Below are 27,599 nucleotides of genomic sequence, written 5' to 3' on the forward strand. Positions count from 1 at the left end.
GCATGAACAAACAATTTTGTTTTACATTTTTAATTATTATTGATGATTATATTCTAATTATTAAATTCTATATGAATACTTTCAAAATGAATCATTAAGAATATGACATGTCAAATATTTATACAATATAGGAGGTGTAATAGTCAATATTATACACTATAGTTGCTATTTATAACTATAAAAAGGAGTTTCAACATTTTTCCTGAATCATCTTCTCACACTTCCCACTGTCCTTTGGGACCAGCAAAGAGTACAAAACGTTTCTCTGATTGGCTTGGGCATGAAAAATATTCTTTCTTTATACATCTGCAATCAATCACTGTCCTGTCATTGTGTCTCCATCCACCAAAGTGGCAATGTCAATTTTTCTCTGCAGGCATTCAAAATACGACAAACAAAAACAGACAGAACATCAGCAGTGACGGAGGATTCTCTTGGGACACAGAGCGGCTAATGGTGCAGACACATAGACCCATTTGCAAACATGCAATGCTGTTAGATTGCACAGCAACACAATGAGTCAATAATGTCACCAGAAAAAAGGTCCCTGGCTCCCATATCCTCTTCTGAATAATGGAGGATGCTCAAAAGTGTGGCACATAAACACTTTAGCCAGGGGTAATATCCAAAAGTAGTGAGCATTCACACCATCCCTAGCAGGCTAGTACTCAAAAATAAGTCAATAACGATTAACTGGTAAAAGCTGAAAGCACAGACTGAAGTAAAATACCTGCAAATACGTATTCATGGTATGGTTAGGTAAAGGATGGTATGCCTATTCACACCAAGCATGAATTTTAACCAAAAAATGTCCATGTGGAAAAAAATCCTACTGTATTCTTAATGTGATCAAGCTATCACTTCATTTAACTTCTAGTAATGGATTTTATTACTCGTAGGGCCCTATCATACACCCAGCACAATGCAGCGGCACGTTTTTTTTTTTCAAATTTCAGCCCGACGCAGTTATCATTTTCACGTTCTGCGCCACATTGTTAAAATAGCAAATGTATTTGCACCCATCTGTGCGCCCATGGGTGTTCTGGTCTGAAAATGAGGTGTGTTCAGGCGCATTACTATTTTGAGGCAACTGAAATAGACTGCGTCCCTCTGTGTGTGTAGTAAGCAGAGTGTACGCACATTGTGACCCGCCTATAGGCGCATATAACTAATGCGCCCTTAAAATAAAAAATAAACAAATTTTAAGGGCGCATTAGTAATATGCGCCTATAGGCGGGTCACAACGTACGTACACTGCTTATTACACACACAGGGACGGGCAGCAGTCTAGCCAACTATTAAAAATAAAAGTATTACAATGTAAAAGATTAATATTGTGTACATAAAGATATGGTGGAATCCGGCTTGCCCCGTAGATGGTCTGCTTGCGCTTTAACCTCGCACACAAGCTGATCTGTTTGCGTTCTGGAGACACGTTCAGTCTTTCCGCTTGCAAATTTTGCTATGTAAATAGCAATCCGCCAAGGTGCGAGTGCAAAGGCTTTTAAAGGGAATGGGAGATGAGACTATTTCACGTTACGCCCAAAACACACCCATTACTCATTAAGAGAATAGGGACTACCCTTTTAGACCATGCACCGCACGCACCGACCATTTTTCCCGTCGTTAGACTAGCAAAGGTGGATTCAGACACGCCCTAGATCGCTTAGATCGTTAAAGTATGCGTGCGCTTAGATCGTTAAAGTAGGGCCCATAATCCTTAATCAAAATCACATCCCCTCCGCCTTGCAACGAAATCTTTTCTGTTATCTGATAGAATCATGAAAAATATATTTTTTCCAAAAACTGCATGTACTGCATGTGAAACTGAATGTGAGTGATAAACAATGGAGAGACTAACAACATTACAAGCGATTCTGGAAATTTCCCTTGTGTTTCTCTGAAAATCGGATTAAAAAGCAACCCAGAGGCCACTTGAAACAGTCAGGGTCTTTGACTACACTGGAGGTAATCGAGCAGAGGTTTCTAATGATGACTCTAGGGTGGTAAAGTGAGAGCAGAGAGGGTCATACGGTCAAAAGAAGGTCAGAAAGTCATCTGTCTTTAAACCACTCTAAAACCTCAAATCTCCCAAAAGCCCAATAAAAGAAAAACACTTGGGGAATTTGGTTTATTAACACTACATGCTACCAAAAAGCTCATGCAGAGAACAGAAAACTCTCCACCGGTTTTCTCATCTATTCCCCTCCACTCAGCTGCATCAGGCTGTGAGAGCATTGCAATAAAGGAGAAAAATAGCCTTAAAGTTTAATCCACTTTCTTCCCGTACTATTTGTATCATTGAACCATTGCATTGTATTCTTTCTCACACAGATAGGGTACTCCAACAAATGTACCATCAAATCCTGCAAATGGGAAAATCAGATAAGCTACCCTGCAAGCATAGTCCATCTTTTCAACCAATGAAACTCAATACCACAGGCTGCTCCACTACCACATGCACAACAGAGCACCCACAGCGTAAGTGTTTGGCAAGTAATTTTGTTTCATTATACACTAATTTAAATAACAGTTAATGGCTTTCCAGCCAGTTGATCTTGCATTGCAAAATTATAACACAACTGGGCCATAATGTGTCTAAAATGTAAGTTGTTCACTTTTAACTTTAGCAAAAAGCAATATAACATTAACAACCATGCTATTGTGCTGAATATCGGCAAGGATGCAAGCCAAATTTCACAATTATGAGTGTGATATTGCTTGATTACTAATGAACATGGACAGCTTTTTTGCAACTTCATCTGTCCAAAAAAATCCAGTATACTATATAGGGCTGGATACTGACACAAATTTCATGATTCAATTCGATTTCAATTCACAAGTTTGCAATTTGATTAGATTCTGATTCGATTCGATATTGATTATTTTGGATGTATGTCAGGTACAGTACATGACAAATTTTCTCAAAGAAAAAAAATCTAAAACAACTAAACTATACAGGGAATCAGCTGGAACCATTTTACTATAATATTGAAGGTTAAAATTAACTGATTTGTATACAAACACTTAAATTACACACAAGGAAGTTTTTATAATAATAAAGTTATAATACTAACTTTACAATTATGTTTTTTGAAATATAAACATTTAAATGGCGGCTGTCATAAAAACTTGATGGATGTAATATGGTGCATATACAGTATTTAGCAAAATGCTCCTCTCTAAAGTTAAATTTTTTTAGCTAACTAACAAGTTTATGGTCCCTGGATGGTTTTGCTGAGGTAAATGTAACATTATGTGATATATTGTTCACAAGCTCATCTTTCCGTGGTTGAAACACTGATTGAGCAATTACATGATACATGATACAGATTTCGGAAAGTTGTACTGAAGTTGTATGTTTTATCATACCTTCTGATGTTCATTTATGTTTATTTCATGCAGTAACTAGTAGTAAAGTAAAAGAGATGCCACTTCGATTGATCTGAGTCAGCAACAGCGATCATCACGCCACATTAAAAAGCACCAAAACGGTATTTATTGTTGGAATTTCTATTTAAAATGGACAGATTTCGTAATCTGACACTTTCTTTCATATCAAAAGTAACAAAGAACAAAGCTTATTGTGATTTATTGGATGGGAGGCTCGCTACAATGTTCTGTTCATTCATCAACTGAAAACAGGATAAACTAAAGGATCGATTCTTGGGATTTAAGAATCGATAACGGTTTATAAAAATGAGAATTGATTAAAATCAAGAAATCTATATATTTTTTCCCAGACCTAATACCGTATGTACATCTGTCCAATATTTAATGATGTAGTCTAGTATATCTGTAATAATTTAAATCTTGTTTATTCAGTCAGGAAGATTACAGAAAGTGTTCTGAGACAGAGAGAGGTGCAAGCTGAGCTATCAGAGTGACCAAACACTTGCCTAATTTCCTGTTAACATTGTTTTGGCCAGCACTTCCTCCAGACTTGTGTGATGGTATTGCCATTGTGTTCAGAGGAAGGGGTTTCAGCATTCAAAATATAACTCTCTAGACAATCTTATGCTACAGTCTGATGATTTAAACAGAAATAAGTCTTCCTATTATAGTTCATTTCAGATCTCTTTATGTATTATAATGAACATGGAAAATATGCAGTTTTAATTATGTAGTTCTATAAAAGACTGACTATACCTTTCAGTGTCTTGCTCTTGAGTGGTGGTCTTGTTTTCTATTCCTGCAAAGCTATTCATGTCCACATAGCCATCGTTCTCATTGGCATGTGCTGCGGTCCGATTGTGGTCATCGAAGAAATCTGTAATAGTGACTGCCCGAGTGGGCCGCCCATGTGGAATCTGGATATTCTCATAGTCTGAGCTCATTGCAGGAATGTTTTCATAGTCAGAAGTATCTGCACTTGGGAAGGAGATGGAGCGAGGCTTAGTGAGGGGTAGGGGCATGAAGGGGAGCCGAGAGCGGTCCTCAAAGGACTCCACTCTGGCTATACCCCTGTTGCTGTAACTCTTGGGTGCACCTTGCCTTCTTTGCCTCTCTTTGTAAAGCAGAAAGGTGGGTATTTCTGAGTTGTGTTGTGGCTTTCCCACATGGGACTGTAGCTGAGGGGAACCACTTGTACTTCTTCGATCAAGCTCCAGCACTCGAATGGGCCCATGGTGGCTAGATTCAGATGATGACCTTGAGGAGCGGACACTGCCATCTCCACGGGCTTTGCTTTCTGATTTTTTCTTAAATTTTAAAGCCAAGAAACGCTTAAATGATGTTGTCTTCTTTTTGGGGTTGTCAGGAGACTCATGTTGGATTAGAAGTGATGGAGAGCTTTTGGTCACAGGCCTCTTAGTTATGTAAGCTAACTCAAAGGGCGGTGGTATATCGACTAAAGATGTAGGTGTCGACACACCACTGGAGGACTGGTGACTTCTTTGAGAAAAGCTTCCAGAGGAAGTAATGACACAAGGCAAAGAAAGTGTGTCATCTTTTCTTTGCAATCTGCATTCCTCTCTAGGATATTTCTCACCCTCAAAGTGTCCTGAGAATGGCAAATCTCTGCCCTCAACAGAAAGCGATCGAGGAGAAAGTAGAAAGCGCCTTGGCTTTAATGAGGGAATAATTCGGTTGGCCTCTGTTTCATCTGAAAGCTTGGGATGTGGATCTCCATTTTGATCCAAGGCCACAGTGTAGTAGTCATGAGATTGGTACTCAGTGCCCGTCTCCTCAGGCACAGTCTCAGGAACATATCCAGGTACTTTCCAAGAGAGCGAACGAGATCTCGTCACAATGCTCTTCCTGTCCATAGAGATAAAGTTCTCACCTTCTGAGTCAAAGCCAGCCTCCTCGTAAATGTGTTCGTCACTTTCTGTGTCTGATTCCTCAAAGAAAGGCACAATATGGCAGTCCAGCTCTTCAATGTCCTCTTCAAATGCTTCCGTGGTATGGGCAAAAACCAAACGGTTTGTAAGTTCTGGAGTTCTGCCTAAATCTAAGTCAGCAGGAACGGTGATGTTGCAAAGTCTCAGACGTGGCTGGCAGCTGTTCCTCTGACTCAAGAGGGCTTGTCCCCGTCTAGCTGATCGTTCCCTTATACTTTTGCACTTGGTTTTCTTCTCCATGTTTACTGGCTCATCTTCGTCTCCTATCTCGACATAATCTTCAGATGAAACACATTCCACCTGCTGATCATCCCCATCATGGTCTTCAATATCAGCATAATCATTCACCCCTTCGTTTTTTGTCATCTCTTCACCCTCAGTAGCAGGTTGCGAGGCACCATTTTCTAACTTTGCCTGTTCCTCCTCCAACTCTGCCACATCCTCCGATGATACGTAGTAAGGTTCTTGGTTTGATGTTCCCTCTGTTGAGTCCATTGGTTTCTCATTGCTGGATTCTTCATCAGTGCATCTTGCTTCTGGATCAGAGGTGCATGTCAAATCACTTGGCACAACCTCTATGACAGAGTAGGGCTCAAATGCGTCTTGTGTCTCATCTGCAAACCTGAAGCGTCCAGATGGGTCTTTGGTTGCACGTTCTGCCTGCCAAGTGCTGTTCTCATCCACTGTGCCGATAATGTCATAAGGGTATTCCTCACACAGTGAGGGTTGACTGCAGTTTGTAGCCTTTGAAAAAAGCCCAGTCTCATCTTCTTCTGCCTCTTGAAGAACACAGTTTGTGGCTGCCCTATTGTCCTCTTCATGTTGATCATTGGCACATTGAAAACTGTCTGATGGTTGTTCCTCAATCTCTTCATACGGACTTTGACATTCATCTGGAGGCTGATCTTTAGTAGGTGTCTCATTCTCAGAACATGCACAGGTGTCCTCAAGTACATTATAAGAATCTTCTCTATTTTCAGCTGGCTTGGTATCATCAGTGTTTTTGCTGTGGTCTTCATCTGTAGAATCAAGAAGTTCATCATCCCTTTCTGACAAATTTGAAGAGGCTGCATGCGGCACTTCAGTGATCTCATCTTTACCATCATCCTCACCCACTGTTTCATCCGCTGGCATTTGTAATTCTTTTTCTATTTCATTATAATAAGTTGTGTCATGGTTAGTGTCAGATATGTCGCTCTCCATGTGATCATCCGTACAGTTTTCTCTGAATGCATCGGTTTCATCCTGTGTGACATCTGATTCATTGTCCTGCTTCAGCTCCAGTCTACCAGAGGATGTTATGTCCCCATTACCCACAATGCTTTGGCTCAATTCAGAGGCTAACCTTGGTTTGGGTGCCACAGGAGGTTTAGGACCTCGGGTGGAAGGACAAGGCCTTGACATCAGGGTGGAGCACACAGTTATAGTCAAATGGCTTTGTCTTTGGTTGAGAAGTTTGCAATTGCTGCTAAAAATCTGCAAATAGAAAGAGAAAAGAAGATAACATTTCATTGTTGAATTGGATATCTTTGCAATAGAAATAAATGAAAGAACCTATAAATATGCCATTATGAGTTCAGCTGCTCCTTTAAAGAATTGATTGATCTACATTGACCATTTGATTGATGAACTGCAACTTCTGAACTTAAAACTTAATGAAGTGATTATATGCTCAATCCAGTCACACTGAACAATTTTCACAACCATAAAACAAAGTGAAAAAACATTTTAATAACATCACAACAATTAACTCTGATGTGCATCTTCTCATAAAGGGTTAACCTGAGGGCCATTTTTGGTGAAACACACCCTTTCTCTTAACAAAACTCATACTCCCCTGGTCTTTTCCTGTTATTTTCTACCTGGCTTGACGCACGTCCTATTAAACTCACCGTGCACTTGGTGCTCACCCTGCTAAGATGTTGTTTCCTGACACAACTAATTAACTATTCCAGCAGACTCTCCTGGAAGGACTGCGGACAGGAAGTGCAAAGGGGAAGGACATTAACAGTGCACCCTGTCTCCTCCATGAACCCCTTCCCCATTTTTTTCTACAAGAGCACAGATTTGCACAACACAAATACACATCCTTCTCGTCAGTCTTCCCATGATTCACTGTCCAGTTATAAATCCCACCCCTGAACCACCCCCAGACTGGATTTTTTTTTTTTTTTTTTTTTTGCTGAAAAGGTCGTTTCAGTGCGTTGAAGAACAATAAAAAGAGAAACATCAACATCCCAACTAAGGTCCCCTTGGCAAAATAACAGGATATGAATTATGCAACAAGAATTCACTTAAAACAAATGGTTAAACACAATAGGAGGAATAAAGGGAGAAACAAACTATTTACTGTTTAATCTCATATATGGGCTCATATTAAGTGTCAACCATTTTTATTTGCTAATTTAGTCATACCAGCTGAGTGAACAGTACTAACTGAATTAACATAATTCAGAATAGACTGAATTAACATAATGTGACTAAATCATAAATTAAATTCTGAGCATTTATAAATATGTATTATTAGAACTAATATATATATATATATATATATATATATATATATATATATATATATATATATATATATATATATATATTAGTGTATCATTATGTTAGAAAAAAAATCACTCAATACAGCATCACTATATCGTTCATAATAACTATTATGACTAAAATTAAAATGTCTATATATTTTTGCAACAAGGACTACGGTAGTTCTTAAAATATACTGGTAATTTAATTAACACACCGTCAACTGTATGGGGGGAAAACTGTTATTTCCTATGTCATTAACTTTTTTCACTATTACGCATGCATTCAAGAATAGGCTCTTCAATATTGCGATCAGAACGGGATGTAGTCTATTTATTATGCTTAAGTTCACACATTCGCAAAAGTAAACCAATTTAACAGTATTGAAAAGTTAACTCAGAACTATTTGTTTTCATACCTGCGTAGTACATTGTCGAGTGTCATCCACCGTGGCATCTGAAATATTTCCACATTATTCCTTGATATTCCGCAGAAGCAACAGTATATCCAGAGGTGCCGTGAACTTACTCCCGGGACATTTGTCATAAAGCTTGAGAAGTAAACAATAAACACTTCATCACTTATTCGACACCGTGCCACCAAAAATATCAGTTTTATTATCGACTGTTGCAGCAGGTCTCTTCAGATCCGCGCGCTTTCCGCCTTAAGAAATGAGAGAGATGCGCGAGCTCTCCAATCTGCGCGTGGAGACTGAAGGTGTTTTCCGCGCGCTTCCTGAGGAGGTACAGCGAGTCTCCCTCACGGGAATACAAGGATCGATGACCGAAACCACAGAGAAAAACATCTAATGCCAATAACCATCAATTGGCGTATGGCACTTTCAAGAAAAACTGCTCCATTAGGCTACTGCAGCGATATGGTATGTTTCAGGATCCGATTTAGAGGATTTCTGACTCTCACGGAAAAAAAGCTCGAAATATCGAATCAAACTGCGTTTGTACTACCACATCGTCATTCTATTTAGTTGCATACCCTAGAAAACGTGGCTTAAATCGTCAGCTATAGGTATGTGTATGCCCGAAGTTTTATCAATAAGGTTAATTGCCCTACTTAATTGTGTTTTAAAAAAACTGGCTTTTAAATAAGGCAATAATTTTGTTAGTAGCCTTTCAAAGACTATTTAATGTAATTTGGTTAAACAAATGTTCCTAAAACCGGTTCTAAAAACAGTTTTTCTAAATGCTTTCAGCCAGGCTTCCTTTCTGCTCATCTGTTGCCTGATTGGAGGAAAGCAGCTCTTTAAAAACCTCTCTTCATAACAGGAAACTGCTATCCCTCTTTCCTGCACAACAGGCAACGCTTCCTTAGCAACAAATGAACCAGTGTGCTGCTGTTAACACACATTTTTTCCCTAATTTAACTTCACACTGATAGAAGAGCACTAATTCAATGAGTATTTTTAGATTAAAACAGTCCAAGGGATGCACCATTTTTTAAAAACCCATGGTGATAGTCCTGACTCCCCTAACATGAAAGAAGGAAGAAAAAAACTCAGCTTGTCAGCGGTCTGCAAGAAGGAATGACTTGATTGGACTGAACAAATTTAGATATGTGAATGCACAATTTCTCAGCTTCTTAGGCAAACACTTACCAACAATAATCACGATAAAAAAATAACATTTTGTGTGGATGTTGCATTTAAAATGCATGAAATGGGCCTGACTCAAAATACATGACATCAAATACATTCTGTAGAATTAAAATGATTATTAAAAAGTCAACATTGCTTCTCCTTTACAACAAGATGTCCATTCAGACAAATCGTTGCCATATTGGCTAGTATCCACCAAATCAGATATTCTCTGACAGAGCCTTTGTTAAAGCCTAATGAACACCGAATTGTAAGACTAGATAACCCCCAGCTGAGATGCTGCAGTTCTGTGTTCAAGGGCAGACAACAGTCCTGAAACTCAGGAGAGAAAACTGTCAGCCACCTGGGGCTCCATGTTGACAGCTTATATCACAAGCCAAACCCTCAAACATTAGGTGGCAAACTCCATAGGGCATATTATTTATACCTCCACAGGACTCATATTCATATTTCTCTCTCTCTCTCTTTCTTTCTCTCTATCTGAAGGTCAGATGAACACCATGAACAATAGCATAGCAGTGCTAAGATGTAGGAGTGTAGCACAAGGGAGCAGGCCATATGTTTCACAATTTAAAAACATGACTGCCTGCAATGACTTTTAATTAATATCATCTTTTGCTATTCTCTACGGCTTCAGAAATGGACAAATGTGAGCTAGACATTAGTAAACACCATAAAATAATTGTTTTGTGGCCTTGACCCCTCTCAAGACAAATATTTACAACAGCTACAGTCACATGAGCTCTCACAGGAAGCATTGTTATTCCTGTAAACTGTCCGACAGCTTGAATAACAACATTTAACAGAAATCTCCTTTCTCATAAAACAGCGTTCTTTAAAACAACCTGATATTTCAGAATACATTTTCAATATTAATTACTCAAGCTTTATCACGTTAGACTGATACTCTGCTATAGTGGTCCGTTCCTAGCTAATGTGCCTCTTCTTTTGTTCTTTTAATGGCAAACCACAGCTAAAGATAGCATACAGCTGGCCTTTTGCTGTGCTAATTGTGTCCCTTACTGGAAAGTATACTATGCCACGAAATTTGACCTTTTTTGCGTTTTATCAGACAAATGTGTTTTCGTCTGTGGGGACGGGCACATAGCGGAGTGTGTTTGTAGGCATTGTAACTGAAGGGGTGACTGAAAGAATAGCCCTAAGATAAAAAACCCAGCAGATGTGGTCTATATGCACAAGAGAAAAACATGTTTTTAGACTTCTGTGAACAAATATTTCTGACCGAACAGATCCGCAGAGCTCTGTTCCCCTCCACCTGGACGGCTCCATTATGGCACATGCCTGGGATAAGAGGAAAAACATGTCAGAAACCAACTTTTTACTCATAAACACACACATGTATTCACAGAACTGAACCTAAACAGGAAACTGATTGGGAAAGAGGGTCAATGACTTTTTTCCCAGAGCTCGTATGAGTCTCTCACCACCCTTCTCATAACACCTGCCTTTAAAAGAACACACTGAATGTTTCTAAATTCTGACGGGCTGAAAAAAGCAGGGTATTATTGTACTGAGAAGGTACATTCGGACAGTTAGAACTGCAACATGTTTTCACAGAAGGAAGTCTCACTGATGTGTGTCAAATTCTGTTACATAATTACATTTAATACATATTGGCTAGTTTTAAAAACAAGAAAACTATATGGACCCTTTTCACAGATTGTGATGACGTGTTATCAACATTGCAAATCAAAGTTTTTCATATTTTTTTATATATATATATGTAATACACATTTATAATGCTATATATTGTGTTATATTACCTTGTCAGTAAATGATGCTTCTAATACAACAGTGGAGGGAGTGACAAACTTGACAACATAATCAATCTCTCTATATTTTTTCCCCTCTTTTGGAAAGGCGTGGAAACTTTTTGTCTTTTGATATTGGATCAATTGGAAATACAAAAATGATATTTGCTGTCGTCTCCTGTTCTCAACTATTGAAGTTTACCCAACTATAAAGATTTCCTTTTCTGAGAACCCCGGAAATGTGAAATGGGTCCATTGATGGATTACATTTTTTAAAATGATGATAACTTCATTGACCATCCATTTATCTTATAAGCTATTCCAATTAAGAAACTTTTTTATTAGCACCAATCATTTTAATTACTCATTAATATGAGCTTACTCTGCAACAGAAAACGGATTGCTCCACTCCAGTCTGGGATCTCCAGGTGTCAGACAGTCATATTCCCCTATAGGAGAGAACATGAAAGAAAATGTTATCAGCACTCTTAGGCAACTCAAAAGCACAGCTACAGAAACAACACTCTCACCTTCCCCCCAGTCCCTCGACCAATGACACACTGCCGGAGAAAAACAGGTGAAGCCAGGAGTCAGCACTTCATCAAAAATAGCAAACAAAGACTGCTCTCCCTGTGGAGTCCAAGACCTCTCAAGCCAAATCAATACGACACCGCTGGCAATGCAGGGTTATAGAAGAGTGCATATGTGTAGTTAAAGATTATAGAGCAACTGTGACAATCTGTTATGCAGCCGTTTTAACCTTGTGTTCATTTGCATTAATAGGGTCAATGTCTTTCTGTAAGGATCAATTGATTGCACAGATATCATAATGAAGAAAAAAGCCACAATATGGGAATACATTCTTGAAAAGAGAAACATTATGTAGGTTGACACAATCTTCTATTATTATTTCACAGAAAAAATATTTTAATATTATTCATGTTAAGGGTTAATCGTAATATTTAATAATATTTAACTATATATATATTATTATTATTCAACCAACATGCAGATTTTTTTTTTACTTGATATTTATGAAAAAAAATGAAAAGAAACATTTGACCTTGAATATAATATAAAACAATTATTAAGATACATTTACTCATATTCAATTTAGAAGAAATATGTTATTACTGTATTTTTAATTGGTTAAACCATGACACTTTATTTAATTTAGACATTTAATTTAAACTTTGCTTGAAAATGGCAGAAAATTCAAAGAACTTTCAAAGAAATTTGAAAAGATTTGTCATTTTCTTTTTTTCTTTATTTTGAACAAGCACTCTTATTTATCTTATTTACACTCCTAAAATCCAGTGCTCTGAAACAGTCATATTACGTTAAATGTAAAACGGGGAGAGTTTTAGAGATGTGCGTGCCATAAACTGGGGAAGGGGAGTACAATTACCGCTGTGAATGGTATTCTTTATTAGTTTATTTCACAACAGCTTCTTGTTAGTAGTCCATAGTAGTACATATATGAATAACCATTTGAAGCATAGGCTATGTGTTATACACAGCATGTATTTGATCAACATTCCGGAATCGTCAGCAGCAGGTTGGGGTTTATCATGTTTATATACAGTAGTTGTCAACAAATGGGATGCTTCGCTTCCTTTAATTTAAAATTTAGGCATAAATAAAGCTGGTGTCCTCCATTCCTATTCTTTCCAACAAAAAAGCACCTGAACGCGATGAGCTCGCAATCACGACTTCAGAAGTGGGAAAGAAATTTCCGATGGTATGTGAAGGCTGCATTATTATCATGGAGATATATTGCTATTTTCAGATGTTGAGAGGCGAATAAATGACTGGAGTAACTGCGTAGGAGAGATAGAGTGATTAGTGAGATTTCTAACAGGTGGGTTATGCTAAGCAGGAGGGCAAGTCTTGATTCTTGATAACAAGTCACCATACCCCTCTCAGAAAGACACAATCCTCAGAGCTGCACTGTAATAACATCGATTTACCGTTCATAAATAAAAGTCTCAAGAAGCCTCATAAAAAGACTTGTGGCTTGGCCTTTAAAAGCGTAGCACAATGGGCCAGTCAAACACTAGCCTATAGCCTTTAGCACAATAGATTTATGGACCCTGGAGAGTTTGATTTCTTTTGAAAAATTGTGCAGAGTGCCTGGCTGCCCTTTCCCGTCACATTCATTCTCACATTCTGTTTTACTTAGTATTCTAATGCAAACACAAACACATGCGCAGTACAGCTACACCCTCATTAGGCCACAATGATATTTCTTCTGATCCAAGACGAAAACAGATCTCAGGTCTGTGTAAAATAATAATTTCCAAGCTGATTAGCAAGACCAATTTGCTGATCTTTCGTTCTGCAGGTCCTAAGGGGAACAATACCACTGTGTAAAAAAGTCCCCTAGGCTGAATTTACTTTTTCCTGTGACTGTTTTAACATCTTTCAGCCAAATGAGACTGAACGGATGCAGATACTAAGTTTAAAAATATCGGTGTTTTCTAACCTCTTTTGACCTTGGCTGTCAGACACTCCCATTTATCTAAACGTCTTAAGCAATGAAGGTGAAATTAGGCCGGCACAATCATAGGCAAATCACATTTCTCAATAAATACTTGATGTGAATTTATTGACAAGTACAAAACTGTATAGTTCAATGCAAACAAAGCATCTTGATATATTCTGCAAGGCTTATTGGACATGCCATATTTGCCATGCACATGATTTTTTTTTTTTTTGGTACTTCATTAAAATGGGAATAAATGAATAAAATAAAGTATCTGTTGCATATCCCTTGTACAAAGTTTAGAATTGACACTTTAGCATGCTTTTAAAAAGAGTACCTATTATGGAAATAATATACTTTAAAATAATATACTTAATGTGAACTGAATGTAAATTTAGTTACATTCTGACACAATTCATTGCAATTAAATAAATGTATTATAGTGTGCATTTTTATTAAATTAGCAACTTTAGATTGCTTTTTTCACTTAAATTGGACTTAAGTACATCATTATTTTTTTTACTTCTATTGTCTTGGTTGAAATATGGTTAAGGATGGTTGCCATTATATATTTAGAACAATGACAGTTAAAGGGTTAAAGTGTCCGGCCAAATGTACCGACAATCATTTAAGGTAAACTAAAATATCGCTTACTTTAATGTCATTTCTATTGAAACTTAAATGTAATGTATCTTAATATATTTTATAATTACACATTTGTAATGATGAAGATGCAATTTAGTATATTAAAAATATATTAACTTTAACTACAGTTACAATTATAATCAATTAGCCTTTTTTACATGTGCTTTAGAATGATAGTCAACACATCAAAAGTATACTACTTTAATAACACATTATTAGTGCACTTTTTAAAAATAAAAGTGTACGGTACTCTCTTTTAGTACTCAAGTGACCTTATATTCCATTAATATTCCATTATCTGCAAGTACAGTTGTTAAAATATACTTTTCAAATTTGAAGTGCACTACAATTGCACAATCAGAACATTAAATTCACTTCTATTTTTACAAGGTTGGCTGTTTCCAAAGCCTGTGACTCTTACAGATTGGACAGATAAGAATATTTTGCCCAGCCCACATGAAAAAAAAAAAAAAAGTCTTTGATAGACTGTAAAGCTGGTTTTTAGAGTGTTAAGCATCAGATGGGTGATTGTTATAGGCTTGTTTTTTTCCCTAAATAAATAAATCCTTTGGAATCAAAATGATTTGGGGGCAAGACAAGATCAGACAGTGCAGCACAGAAAGGCATTATCATCATTGCATTTTGGAAACAAGGTAGGACAGATTCAGATCAGTCATTTTCAATGACCAATAATCAATAATTTCACAACAGTGGACTGCAATTAGTGCACAATACAAATAGTTTCACACCTAACATGCCCACTTTTGGTAAATCAATGCAAAGATCTGTCCAGTCGCTTTCTGCAAAACTCAATTCTGCCATAATCAGTCAGCTATATTGAAACACAACTGATCTTTCTGAGGTGAGATGACTGGAACCTGATAAAGTGTACTATACTGAAGGTAAAGTAAGGTGACGCTCACCAGTGCTCTGTTGGTATTCCCTCAGGAGTCAGTGTCTCATGTCCATTCAATGAGATGGGGACAACCTTTGCTGAGGTCATCTTTAAAAACCATGCCTGTTTTATACACATTAAACACACACACATTATTTTCCAGCTTGAACATGCAGTCAAGGATGAACAGGCAATGACAGATCATCCTTTATTCACACACTTGCACCACATCAGCAGAAATGTTTTGCTGAATTTCTATTCATGTTCTTGTCTTTTTCAGAACCATTAATAATATAGACATGCTGGACTTGCACAGCACAGACTATTTCAATTGTTCAATGTTTCTCTTTTGCTTTTACACCTTCTTTAAGTATTTCACATCCATTATTATAAGAGTATCACCTCTTCAGTTACAACTTTTTGATGTCATGGTCATCAAGTATTTCTAAAGGTGCGGTCATATTTACCAGTAAAATACTGTAAAAAAGGAATCCACATAATCATGTAATCAATAGACCTTTTTTGCCTGTAAAATTTTGCAGAAATGACCGCATCTTAAAACGTTCCCTTTTGAGAGTAGATAATTTTCCTTTTTGGGTATACTAACAACCAAAAAGTCGTGCCATCCAAAATGCTGAAGTGTGATTACATCATCTTCCTGTTCCACGACAAGCTTTTTATAACCAATGGAAACGCAGGTTAAAAGTGAGTTTCTATCAACTACAGACAGTCTCTACATGTCATCCAATTGTTCATTTGTTTATAAAGTTGACAGCAAATAGAAAAATTGGGTCAATCCGCTGCAAAGGCAAAAAGAGAAACTGACGTAGAGAAATAAAGATGACATAAAAAGAAAACTCTGCTTTATTGTGTTGTTCATCTTGTCAAAATATATCCCACACCTAGGACCCCATACAATAAAGGTAAGATTAAAAAACTTGTCCGCCGTCTCCTTGGCCACCCATAAAAGTGTAGTATATGTGCTGTGAGCTTCAGTGGAAGCTGTGGGATTTCATGTGACAGTTTATGGAGTTTGTCTGCATATATATACATGCTCAAAAGAGGTTTTGTGCAACATAACTGTATTCATTTTGTATATTTGTTTTTATGTGTGTGCCCAAGTACAAAAGCATTAGATAGTGCCAACTGGGCTCACCACAGGAGTGGATGACTATGACCCCCTCTCTCTCGCTCTCTCTTTCATTTATTACTTCATTTATAACCCCTCTACCGCTAATTCATTTAGACCCATGGGTGCTCTGAATATATTTGGACGTTATCAAAAAAATGTGTGTAACTCTACAAGAGGCAGCTTCACAAATTTGATCATGTGTTGATGATTAGATGAGGATCATCTAAACAAATGGCCCATGGGCTCATGAATTGCTGTCATAAAGCTTAATTGTGTCCATGACTGTCTCTGTGAGGGATGTGTCTATGTGACATGTGAAGAGGCTTTTCACCTGCCATGAACTCCTGCTGCCTTTACCTGAACTGACCTTGAGCTGACCTAGAGAAGACAAGACACAGATATTGTAAACCTCAAAGCACATAATAGAGTACATCAACACTCTCATACATCGTCTTTAAAAAATATTTGTGCCCATTTAGGGTGTAATTTTACATCCAAGCCATCATGGGTAATTGCTATTACATTACTTTTTTAACATTAGGTGATGCAAGAAATGGATGGATGGAAATACTAATGGAATGGAGTAACAATTTAATATAATCAACATAATGAATCATATTAAGTGGCTTCAGTACAATTAAATTAATTTCAGCTTTATTTTGTCATATATGCTTGCTTAACAATAAACAATTCACTTACAAGAAGATTTAAAGCTATTACGGTACAAGCCAAGCATTCAAAAGCCTTTTAATTTCATTTTTATGATACTCCCCCTACTTGATAAAGTGGATCAATTCCACTTGACTGCAATGCATTTCTTTAGTAAATAAACTTAAAGACATTAACACCATAGCCGGCAGCCACTATATATGTTCCATTAGAGTAAAAAGATGCTCTGTGAACTTGATAATGAGCTGTAAATAACCCTCTGTAAAGTTTGGATGATGCCAATTAGTGTACACAAAAACATCTTTAAATATGCTGTACCACAGTAATGGTTCTATTAATTATGGATCACTTAAATCTGTGTAATATGGAAGCTACAATAAATATATGCTGATGAGGGCAATCACAGGCTGTATATGAATAACTACCGTCTTATCACCACTGAGGTCTTTCAGAGCTGGAATCATATCATGTGTTAATAGTTTTTATACATGAAAGGCTATTATTTACCTGCTGTTTATTGCACAATGCACAGGGGAAGTGCTGAGCCAGCACTGGGGCTCATTTCACACATTATTCAGGGCTACTGGAATGGTCTGAACCCCATTTTTCCCCAACCTAAAACATGTCCGATTTGATTTATGTGGCAGCTTTTACACAGCTTACTCTGTAACCTCAAACATGGACTAATCTTGTGTGTGTGTGTGTGTGTGTGTGTGTGTGTGGTTTCACCTTTTAAGTTGAATTACTGAAATAAATTACTTTTGCACAACTAAATAAATGACTAAACAAAGTTTTGCACGATATTCAAATTTTTCGAGTTTCACCTGTATTTATTTATATTTGGAGAAAAATAAAATAAAATTCAGACAAAAGGAAGGCCATGATAAAAAGAAAAAAGAAAAATAGTCAGTACATGGAAGTAAAGCGCTAAAAAGTAAAAATATACAACAAGTCATAATCATACTCTAAGGGCTTTTACTTGACAAACTCATTTTGTTTTATTTCCAATTCTTAGAACAGCATGCGAGCCTGTCCAGGCTGGTTAAAACACTGTAGGGGCTCTCTCAGTATATAACAACAGCATGATTTTATGACACTCATAATGTTTTCCTTCTAATGCTTAAGGGGAGCAGAACCCATAAAAGCACACAAACCATTCTCATGGCATACTGTCCATTGAGCTGATATTGAATCTCCATTCTTCCAGTTTGTGTTTATGCAGCCACATAAAGCATTGCATTTCAAACATTTCTTTTTAGGCAACATCTCCTCCAACGACGGGAAGGAGGACCACGGCAGTACATTAGCACTCAAATGCATCTTTTTATTATGCCGGTTCATGATCTAGGTTTAGGCTTGGGTGTGTAAATGAAGACAGATCTTCAGAACATGCAGTATACATATGGAAAAAGGCTTGTCCCCCTCTTTGAATGTATCAACAATGTCTCCTCATAACATCATGGAGTGCACAAAGGAGAAAATGAATAGCTTTCTAGCTGTGTCGCAGTATGTGAAGATGTCTGAGACAGATACCATGGTTTTAATTACCTCCTGAATGAAGCGTCCGCAGTGAGCTGAAGCTGAGAATGTCTTTACTGTGTGCTTATGATAGCGTATATCTCAGCTTCCCTCTCTGATCACATCAATCAACTATCTTATGATGCGGTGAGTTATAATGTGAGACTTACAACCAGAGTAGTACAGTTTTTAAACATAATTTAATATGTACACCATTTGAACATTACTTGGTTCAATTTAAAGGATTTTTTCACATATGTGTTTTCATATTGATTGAAATATTTGAGTGCATAATATAGTATAACATAATGTTTATATAATTGTATTTAATTTAATAAAATATATCATAGCACTAAGAGCAAAAAAAAGATCAAAGTTGTCATTGCAAGCAAGTATTGACGACTGTGGCCAATAGAATTTATCCTCATGAAAGCGAACAGGAAAACAAACATAAAGATGATGAGTGGAACTAATATATGGCTCCTACAGATCGATCTGCTGTAAACTAACTTCAACCTGATTCTAAGCACACTGTGAACCTTTACACACTCGGTTCTTTTACAACCAGACTATTTCTGCACAGACGCTATCGCCAGCATCAACTCCCTCCCACCAAATGCTGGCCTAAAGTATCCCGATCTTCAAGTAGAAGGAACTGGATGAAATACTCTTATTTCTGAATGATACCAATCCACAATCTGACGTGTGACGCAGCCTGGAATTAAACCACACATTGGTAAGAGGATGACTGGTCCCCCGGCTGAGCCTGGCTTCTCCCAAGTTCATTTTTTTTTTCTGTCAACGAGTTTGATTCCTTGCCACTGTTGCCTTTTGGCTTGCTTAGTTGGGGACACTTAATTTTATTGACTTGACTGCAATGACACTATTGAATGAGAACAGAACTGAGCTGGATGATGACATCAGTAGGCGCGTTTCCATTTACAGATTTTCTAACTGTCGATAAAAAACTATTGCGAAATAGTTTCCATTAACCCGATGTTATGCGACTAAAACATAATTTTTCCCTCGCGCGAGAACTCATTCCAAAAATCATGGCAACGAATGTTGGTAGGTTTATATATTAGATTTAGATTTATATATTATATCCATCCTAGCCATTATTATTAATCGAAGGAGATAAGCGTGTTATCCAAGCGTTAATGATAAGGAAAGACACTTATACTGTGAGCGGCAAATATAGAATATAGAATTAGAATTATAACATATAGAATTCAGTATTCCTGTAATTCTTTTATCTTTTATGAATTTAATAAAGAACTCTGTCTCGTATTCTGTCCAAACATACCGCGTCATTATGTCATTATGTTTCCATTGCAGTTTTGCAAAATATTTATTTTTCGAATTGCCTGAAAAACCACCTCATGCAAGCGTAAAAACTTTTTTGAGATAAATGGATGTTTTTGCGAAAATTCCGTGTCCATTAAGCGTATTTCCAATTCAAAATTTCAATTTGCGCAATTTGAAGAGTAATGGAAACGCGGCTACTGTTTTCTCCAGAGCCGCTTTATAAATAAATAAATAATAATTACGTAATTGATTAACTTTTATTGAACTGAATCAACACTGAACTGATTGTATTTTTAGAGCTGCATTACAGAAGAATTTAATTCTGTTTGCATTGTTGAATCATTATTTTCCTGTTTATCCCTGTAAAGCAGCTTTGAAAAACTGTATACTGTTATAAAGCGCTATAAAATAAAGGTGACTTGACTTGACAACCATAAACTGGATTGGAAGACCTTGCTTAAAAGGTTTATGTGCATTAAGCTAATAGCATCATGTTTCAATACATTTCCCCACAACGACTGCCACAGACATGACAAGTAGACCCTCAAACTATTATTACAAGCAAGAAGTCAGTCAGTAATGAAAAAGCATGACAGTGAACGTGTATTACTACACAGACAGTGACTTACACAAATGTAGCATTATCACCAGAGCATTAAAGTTGTATGTTTAGCAGATCTGTGAATGTTGTTTGTACATTGTTGAAAAGCACAGAGGAGAATTATAGGATATTGCAGGATTATGGTTGCATGGCTGAAATAATATTTTAGATGACAGTGACACACATTTGAGGAAATGTAAAATATTTGTGTTTTTCGAAGGAAAGATTAGACAAAATTGGGATTTGCACAGACAGATTTGCTCTGATTCAACACTGACCTGTATTTCACCTCGACATGAAAAAATAAAAGATTAAAATGTCATGAGTGTGTTTTAAGCCATCCCCACATGGACGCTCAAAATTCAACATTTTCTAAATGCTGTGGGTGGCTGCTGGAGGGATCATGATTTAACGATTAAAGTGATTAATTACCATATCTGACCATCCAGCTTATGATTTTATCCACTGTTGGACAAAGCATCTTTAAGATGTTTTTGAATATTGCATTACCCTTGAAGCCACTGTACACATCAAAAACCATATCATATACATTTTTTAGTAGTTTTCTCAAAAATGCTGCATTTTGAATGTTTATATGCATCTGCTCATAACTAGACGGCCAATTTTCTTCTGTTGATAAGAATAAGTCTGGAATTTCTAACTCCGTTTCATCATTTATTCATTTGTATTTGAAATGGAAATCTGCTTGTGGCTCCAGCAGTTTAATAAAGGGTAAATTTGTCTGACATTTAGTATCACTTTCAGTGCAAAAACATCATCTGTTAATTTCAGATCAAACATAACCATAATTAAAAAGCATGCCCATTACTGCTTGTGGAGATGCTCCTTCCTGGAGAGGTTAGTTAAATCTAATAAAGCATAACCAGATAATCAAAGTCTTTAAGTTATGCAGTGGCCTTAAACCCATATCTCAAGCTAAGCTATATCCCATAATGCATTATGTTTAGGAACTCGCATGCCCCGAAACTGCGAGATGTCGAGGAAAACATTAACGGATATTATAATTTAACAACACAGACCAGGCTTAAGCTAGTCCCAGACTAAAATGCATTTTTGAGCTGTTTTAACTGAAAGCAACTTACACAGAAATATCTTAAAATATGTCAGTCCCATTATTTTGTCTCAAGATGCATCAGTAATGTATTTTTTCTAGGGCACGTTTATGAAAGCTATTTAAATGTCCTAATTACTGTAAACTAAGGACTCATCCTGGCTTAATCAAAACCCTGTCTGTGAAGCCAGGCCTATGTGTTGCACTAGCCTATTTATTGGTGCAAAGTTCAGTAGAATATCTCCAACTGCTTTTAATCACTAATTAGAAGCTCTAAAATAACTAAATTGTGTCGTATGTTACATATAAACTACTGAACTAATATGCAAAGTATTGAAAATCATGCTTTATGCAGTCATAACTTCGACGAACAGTGGAAATGCATGTGCCAAATCATCATCGTTTTCATCAAACATTAAAGTTTATTAATTTATTAATTAATTGTATTAATAATTTTAAATATATATATTTTTAATTTGATAATTTTATGTATTTCATTTTTATGTTTATTTAATGTTTATTGGTGGAAAGTTACAAAAAAGAAAAGCACAGAAATCAAGAGTTTTAAACTGTATAGTTTGACCTCCAGAAGTGGCTGAACAAGGTTTAGTACCTCCTTCCCCTGGTCATTTGCTAAAAGAAAAAAACAAAACAGAAACATGATCTTGTAAGGGTACAAGGGTACAATCTAGCAAGTCGTTATGGATTTACACTAACTGTCGCCTCTGACAGTGATCTATGATCACAATCCAATGTGTAATACTTCTAAATATTACAGAGATCAACCCTACTTTACAGCATTCTTTTACAATAGCTTTTTACACTGACCATTGCTGTTTTTATAGTTTCATACAGTGATCATAAAATTGACGGCAGCCACTGTAGTATTCACAACCCTGCACTCAACACGCACACTAACCCCCGACTCATATGATCCTCCACATCCACGGCTGTGATGATTTAGTGGGTCGTGGTGTTCAGAGAAAGCCAAAGGCCTTTTGTCTCCATCGGTGTTGAACGTCATCAGTCATGACACCGAACAGATAGGAGAGACAGACGAAAGATAACTGTGGTGTCCTGTTATGATGCCTGCAAATGGAGTGTGAAGTGTTTTGGCTGCATCATTTAATGGCGGAAACTGTTCTGCGATAAGACACTTGATGCTCTCCAAAGCTTCTGTCAAATGCATCAAAACACTGGGAACATTAAACATATTTCACACTGTTGTTGTTTCCAAGGCCTGTGTGTGTTTTCATTATGCCAGCCTTTACTAACAAACAACCTAAAGAGATGTTTGTTCCTGGTTTTTTATTAAAAAATGTAACCCAATGGCTGGGTTTGTCCATATTTGACCCAAATTTGGGTTGAAACAACCCAGCATATTTTAAAAGTGTATAAACATGAAACACTGTCAAGGATTTTTATCTCCCAAAATAAATGTAAAGGCAATGTTAATTGCAGTTTGCAAACCCATCTTAATTCTGCAATGTGACATTTTCAAGTTAAACTGAGATCATTTATTCCCCCCCCCCCCCCCCCCCCCAAAAAAAAAACTAATAATAAAGCAGGACTTGATTTCATCTATCAGGAAGTGAATGAATTGTGAAAAGTGGGTGAAAAATACAGAGCCGGGTCTACGTTTTTTTAAACATTAACCCATAAGTCATTCACAATAAGACCAGGAACATGCATTAAGAAGGTAAATAGTGTACTTTTTTTTCATGTTGACTCATGAAATCACAACCACTTCTGAAAACACCTATTAGTCAATTCCATGTTTGCATTTAAAATGCACATTACGCAGGCACAGATTCAGAATATAATAGCCGACACCACTGAGTGTTAAATAATGCACACACACACACACACATAAAAACTGACTCAATAATACACGTCTGCATAAATGCTTTCTCTTTTGCTTGAGGTAATATGAAATATCCTCTTCCTCAACCCACCCACCCAGTAGCGACGAGCCCTTGGATTTACTCTCCTTATTACCTCTGTGGAGCATTTCATTTCCTGGGCATTTAGGGCTGTTATTGCTACAAGCATAGGCACGTCAGAGTTGGCAATCACTCTGGGCAATGCAGCATGACAGTGACACACGGCGACATCATTCAGTCATGGGAACCATCCCTCTCGCGCATGTCTATGTGTGCGTGTGCATTACCCCAGCTGCTTATTTTCCCTAAGTACACCAGATACCATCCATCACTTCATTGATTGGTGTTGAGAAAACACCTATGCTTGGGAAAATGGTCCAAATGAAGTGTGTGCCGTGGACAGGATTGATTTTAATCAAAGGTCCTCACAATTGTGCTATAATGAATATGTCATGAGCCACTGAGGAAATCCTGCACGCTGGCACTAGATATGCTTTGAGTTCTCTAGGGCCCGGCTGATGATCTCTCCTTAGCCTACTGTGCTAACCTTAGTTAGAATAGGTTTCCCACGTGTGTAAACGTGTGTTATCTGACGGGCTTGTCCTCGTCTCAGAAGAGAATGTACCACAGCATTCTTAATGCTCGATTCTGAGATGCATATTCATCTCTTAGAGAAGACCAGCACGGTTATAAACAACTCCAACACTTTTAAGTATATATTATAATTTGAAGAGGTTAAACTGCAGTCAGCCTGTTTTAAAAAGTAGTAAGCTACATTACTAGCTACAAATAGAAACCAGGTAACTACGCTTAACAATGAAAGGCAATACAATGAATAAATTAATGAATTAATGAAAACTTGATAAAAAGTAATATTGTGAAATTGTATTACAATTTTAAAAAACTGTTTTTATTAATTTAGTGATGGCAAAACAGAATTTTTAGCATCATTACTTCACTCTTCAATATCACATGATCTTTTAGAAATCATTATAATGCTGATTTGATACTCAAGAAACATTTATTATTATAAAAAATATATATATATTTTTAATGAAATAATTTTCCATATTATTTGATGAATAGAAAGTTCAAAAGAACAGCATTCATTTGAAAGAGAAATCTTTTGTAAAGATCTTTACAGTTCTGATCAATTGAATGCATTCTTGCTGAATAAAAGTACGTATTCATTTATTTCCCCAATCTTACTGACCCCAAACTTTTGAATGTTGAGTAAGTGTCAGTATCATTTATAATTTACAAAAGAAAAGGTAAAAATAAATAAAAAACAGTATCAAACTTGAACATGTAAATGTATTTTTTTTATTTTTTATAATGAATATTAATAATAAACAATAATTTTGGGCAAAAACACCCTAATTTACATAACCAAGTCAAAAACATGGTAGTATAAGAATAAGAATCGATGAATCATTTTTTAAATCTATTCGTTTACCTATAATCTCTCTCAACGAATCAATAAACTGAATTAATCACTTTCTCCCATTACATAGAGAAAAAAAATATTCACCAGAATGACGTTCCAGCATATGAGAGATAGGACCATTTAGGTGAGTGTGTTTTGTTGGAAAAAAGTTGCTTGTTACTGGAAAAGATAAACTACTTTGAAAATAGCTGAACTACTAAAAAAAGTTATGTTTCGCAGGCTGCTTCTTTTATTCCCCGTTCCCTTCACTGATCATTTTGTTCTCTGTTCCCGTTAATGTTTCATTGTGATTAAGCACAATAAATACTTGAAGTGTTTAATATGAGACAATGATACTAACAACTTTATGTTCATGTCATGAGAAATGCCCATAGCTGACTAGAACATATTTTTATAATCCATTAATTCTCTATTAACTTTAAGCAAAAACACATTAAATATTAAAGTCATTGCTGATGAAAATAAAATGGGAAACACCTCTTTTCATTCTTGTGCTGTTATAATAAGGAAATCTAAGCAACAATCATCCACAGACACATCATTAAGCCTCATTAAGGCATGTTTATATACATTTGTATAATAAGCTGTTATTTAGTTTAGTACAATACATTAGTTTTATAGATATTAGGTTTGCCAGTGCATGGTACACTACAGTGCATCTTATAAACCTTTCAACAGAACCATGCTTGTGTCTAAGAAATATATTGGTATGTGTGAAATAGAAAGGGCTAAATATCCCCATTTCCATCCGTGGTTCAGAACCCAACAACCCCCCCTTCAAAATGTCCTCAACTGGGAGGAAGGATATACCCTACTTCCCTGAGCTCCACACCCTAGCATGTGCATCGCGCACTGGGAAAGAAGAGGAGAGAATTACATTTCGGCTTAAAGACTCCCGGAGGAATGAACCTGTGGGTGGGATCCTTCACAATAGTGGAAGTCCACTGCATTCCTTTATGATCTCTCTGTGTTAGTTAGAGCACAACTCCTGCATTGTGCTGTATGATTTGTCAAAATGCTTGAGCGCGATCAATGTGCTCATGTAGGCTATGCGGTCATATGGTTAATTTAAAACACTTTGATTTAGTCACTTTAAGAAACAACATAATTCAGGTTTGAAGTCAAAAAGAAATACTTTGGGTTATTGAATCTAATTCAGCACAACTGAAATGTATTAATTTTTTCTTCTCTAATTCCTCAGCGGATCATCCCGAACATCTTCTGGGTTGCAGAGGTGAGGCGGGAGAGGAAGTTGACCGAGGGAGACAGGAAACAGGAAGTAGAGGCAGGAATAAATGAGAGCTGAAATAGCGAAGGGGGAAATGTCCCTCCTTCAGTGCAAGTGCCCACAGAACTCTAGAACTTTTATTGCACTGGGATCCTAGCTAATGTATTTCATGTAGCAGTCTGGCTCAGAGTTATTTAAAAAAAAAAAAAAAAAATAAGAAAGGTGTCACACTGTGAGATGTAAATTATGAGAAACAAAGCCGCAATTGCATAAAAACGAAATTGCGGAACTCCCTGCTGTTTTCCGCCAAAATAAAAGCCTGATGGTTTAATGTTTGAAAATGTATTAAGACTTATTAAGCCATAATATTAAAACTGTATTTGTTATTATATTATTTTTCTATAATACTTGTATTAATATTTTACTTTGAAATATTACAATAGACCTACTATTTATTATTTTGTTTAATATAATTGCAATAAACAATATAACAATTCAAATATATTTACTATTATTTATAATTATTGTTAATTCTTTAATTTTTATTATTATTTTACAGTCATATTGATATATAACCACAAAATTTTGGGATAAATTGTGCATCCATACAAACAAGCACAGTAAACCTACAGCTTTTTTACCACAATTTGTTTCTTTAAAAAAAAAAAAAAAAAAAACACAATTAGATTTTTCTCTCCACAAATCATGAAGCCTTATACTACCTTTTCTCTCTGAGATGGAAACAGGCCTCCATACAAACAGACAAATACTCAAACAAACAATAAATAAATACATATAATTATGCCTTATCAAAAACTGATTCTACTTTTAAATAAAATGTTAGCTATACATACATGCAAGAAATTGACAAGTTGTGTTAATTTTACATTTACATTTACATTTAGTCATTTAGCAGACGCCTTTATCCAAAGCGACTTACAACTGAGGACTACAGCAAGCGAGTCATCGTGAAGAGGCAAAAAATAACGCAAGAAGTGCTCAAAATACAAAGTTCTTGCATTGCTCAGAGTAGCATAAGCCAAAACAAGGGAGGGTAAAGGAGAGTTTTTTTTTTTTTTTTTATTAATTTTCTATTTAAATTAATAAAAAATCTTGGTTTCACTTTATTTTGAAGGTCCCTTTAACACATTCTGTTGAGTTAGTATAAGTAACGTTGTCCCTACAGTACATGGCTACTAACTCTCATTAGATGGTAGTAGAGTATTAGTAGACTGGTAGGGTTAGGGTTAGAATAAGCTGACATGTTGCAAAGTAACTTATAAAGTGTCTGTTTGGGACCATCAAAATAAAGTGTTAGCAGATATTAAACAGACTGTCTACTAATACTTTAATGAGAGTTAGTTGGCATGTAGTTGCAAAGTTACTTATAGTCAACAGAATGTTCAAAAGGGACCATCAAAATAAAGTGTTACCATGTCTCCTGTTCCTCCATTA

General features: G+C 36.4%; 1 protein-coding gene across 4 annotated transcripts in view; it reads right to left on the bottom strand.

Moving 5' to 3' along the window:
• The window catches only part of fgd5a (FYVE, RhoGEF and PH domain containing 5a), a 79,702-nt gene that overhangs the window by 46,617 nt on the left and 5,486 nt on the right, over window positions 1–27,599 (bottom strand). For 2 of the 4 annotated variants that reach the window (XM_079596520.1, XM_079596519.1), the window contains exons 1-2: window positions 8,296–9,127; window positions 4,150–6,818 (exon numbers count right to left, since the gene is read on the bottom strand). In XM_079596520.1, the coding sequence (XP_079452646.1) occupies window positions 4,150–6,746 (2,597 nt within the window). In that variant the 5' untranslated portion in view covers window positions 6,747–6,818; window positions 8,296–9,127. Of the gene's footprint in view, window positions 1–4,149; window positions 6,819–8,295; window positions 9,128–10,732; window positions 10,792–11,643; window positions 11,711–15,314; window positions 15,410–16,749; window positions 16,797–27,599 lie in introns of those variants that run through there. The other 2 variants (XM_079596517.1, XM_079596518.1) reach the window with 2 other exon arrangements.

This window comes from Phoxinus phoxinus, assembly GCF_949152265.1.
Source record: "Phoxinus phoxinus genome assembly, chromosome: 22".
In the NCBI taxonomy this organism is placed as follows: domain Eukaryota; kingdom Metazoa; phylum Chordata; class Actinopteri; order Cypriniformes; family Leuciscidae; genus Phoxinus; species Phoxinus phoxinus.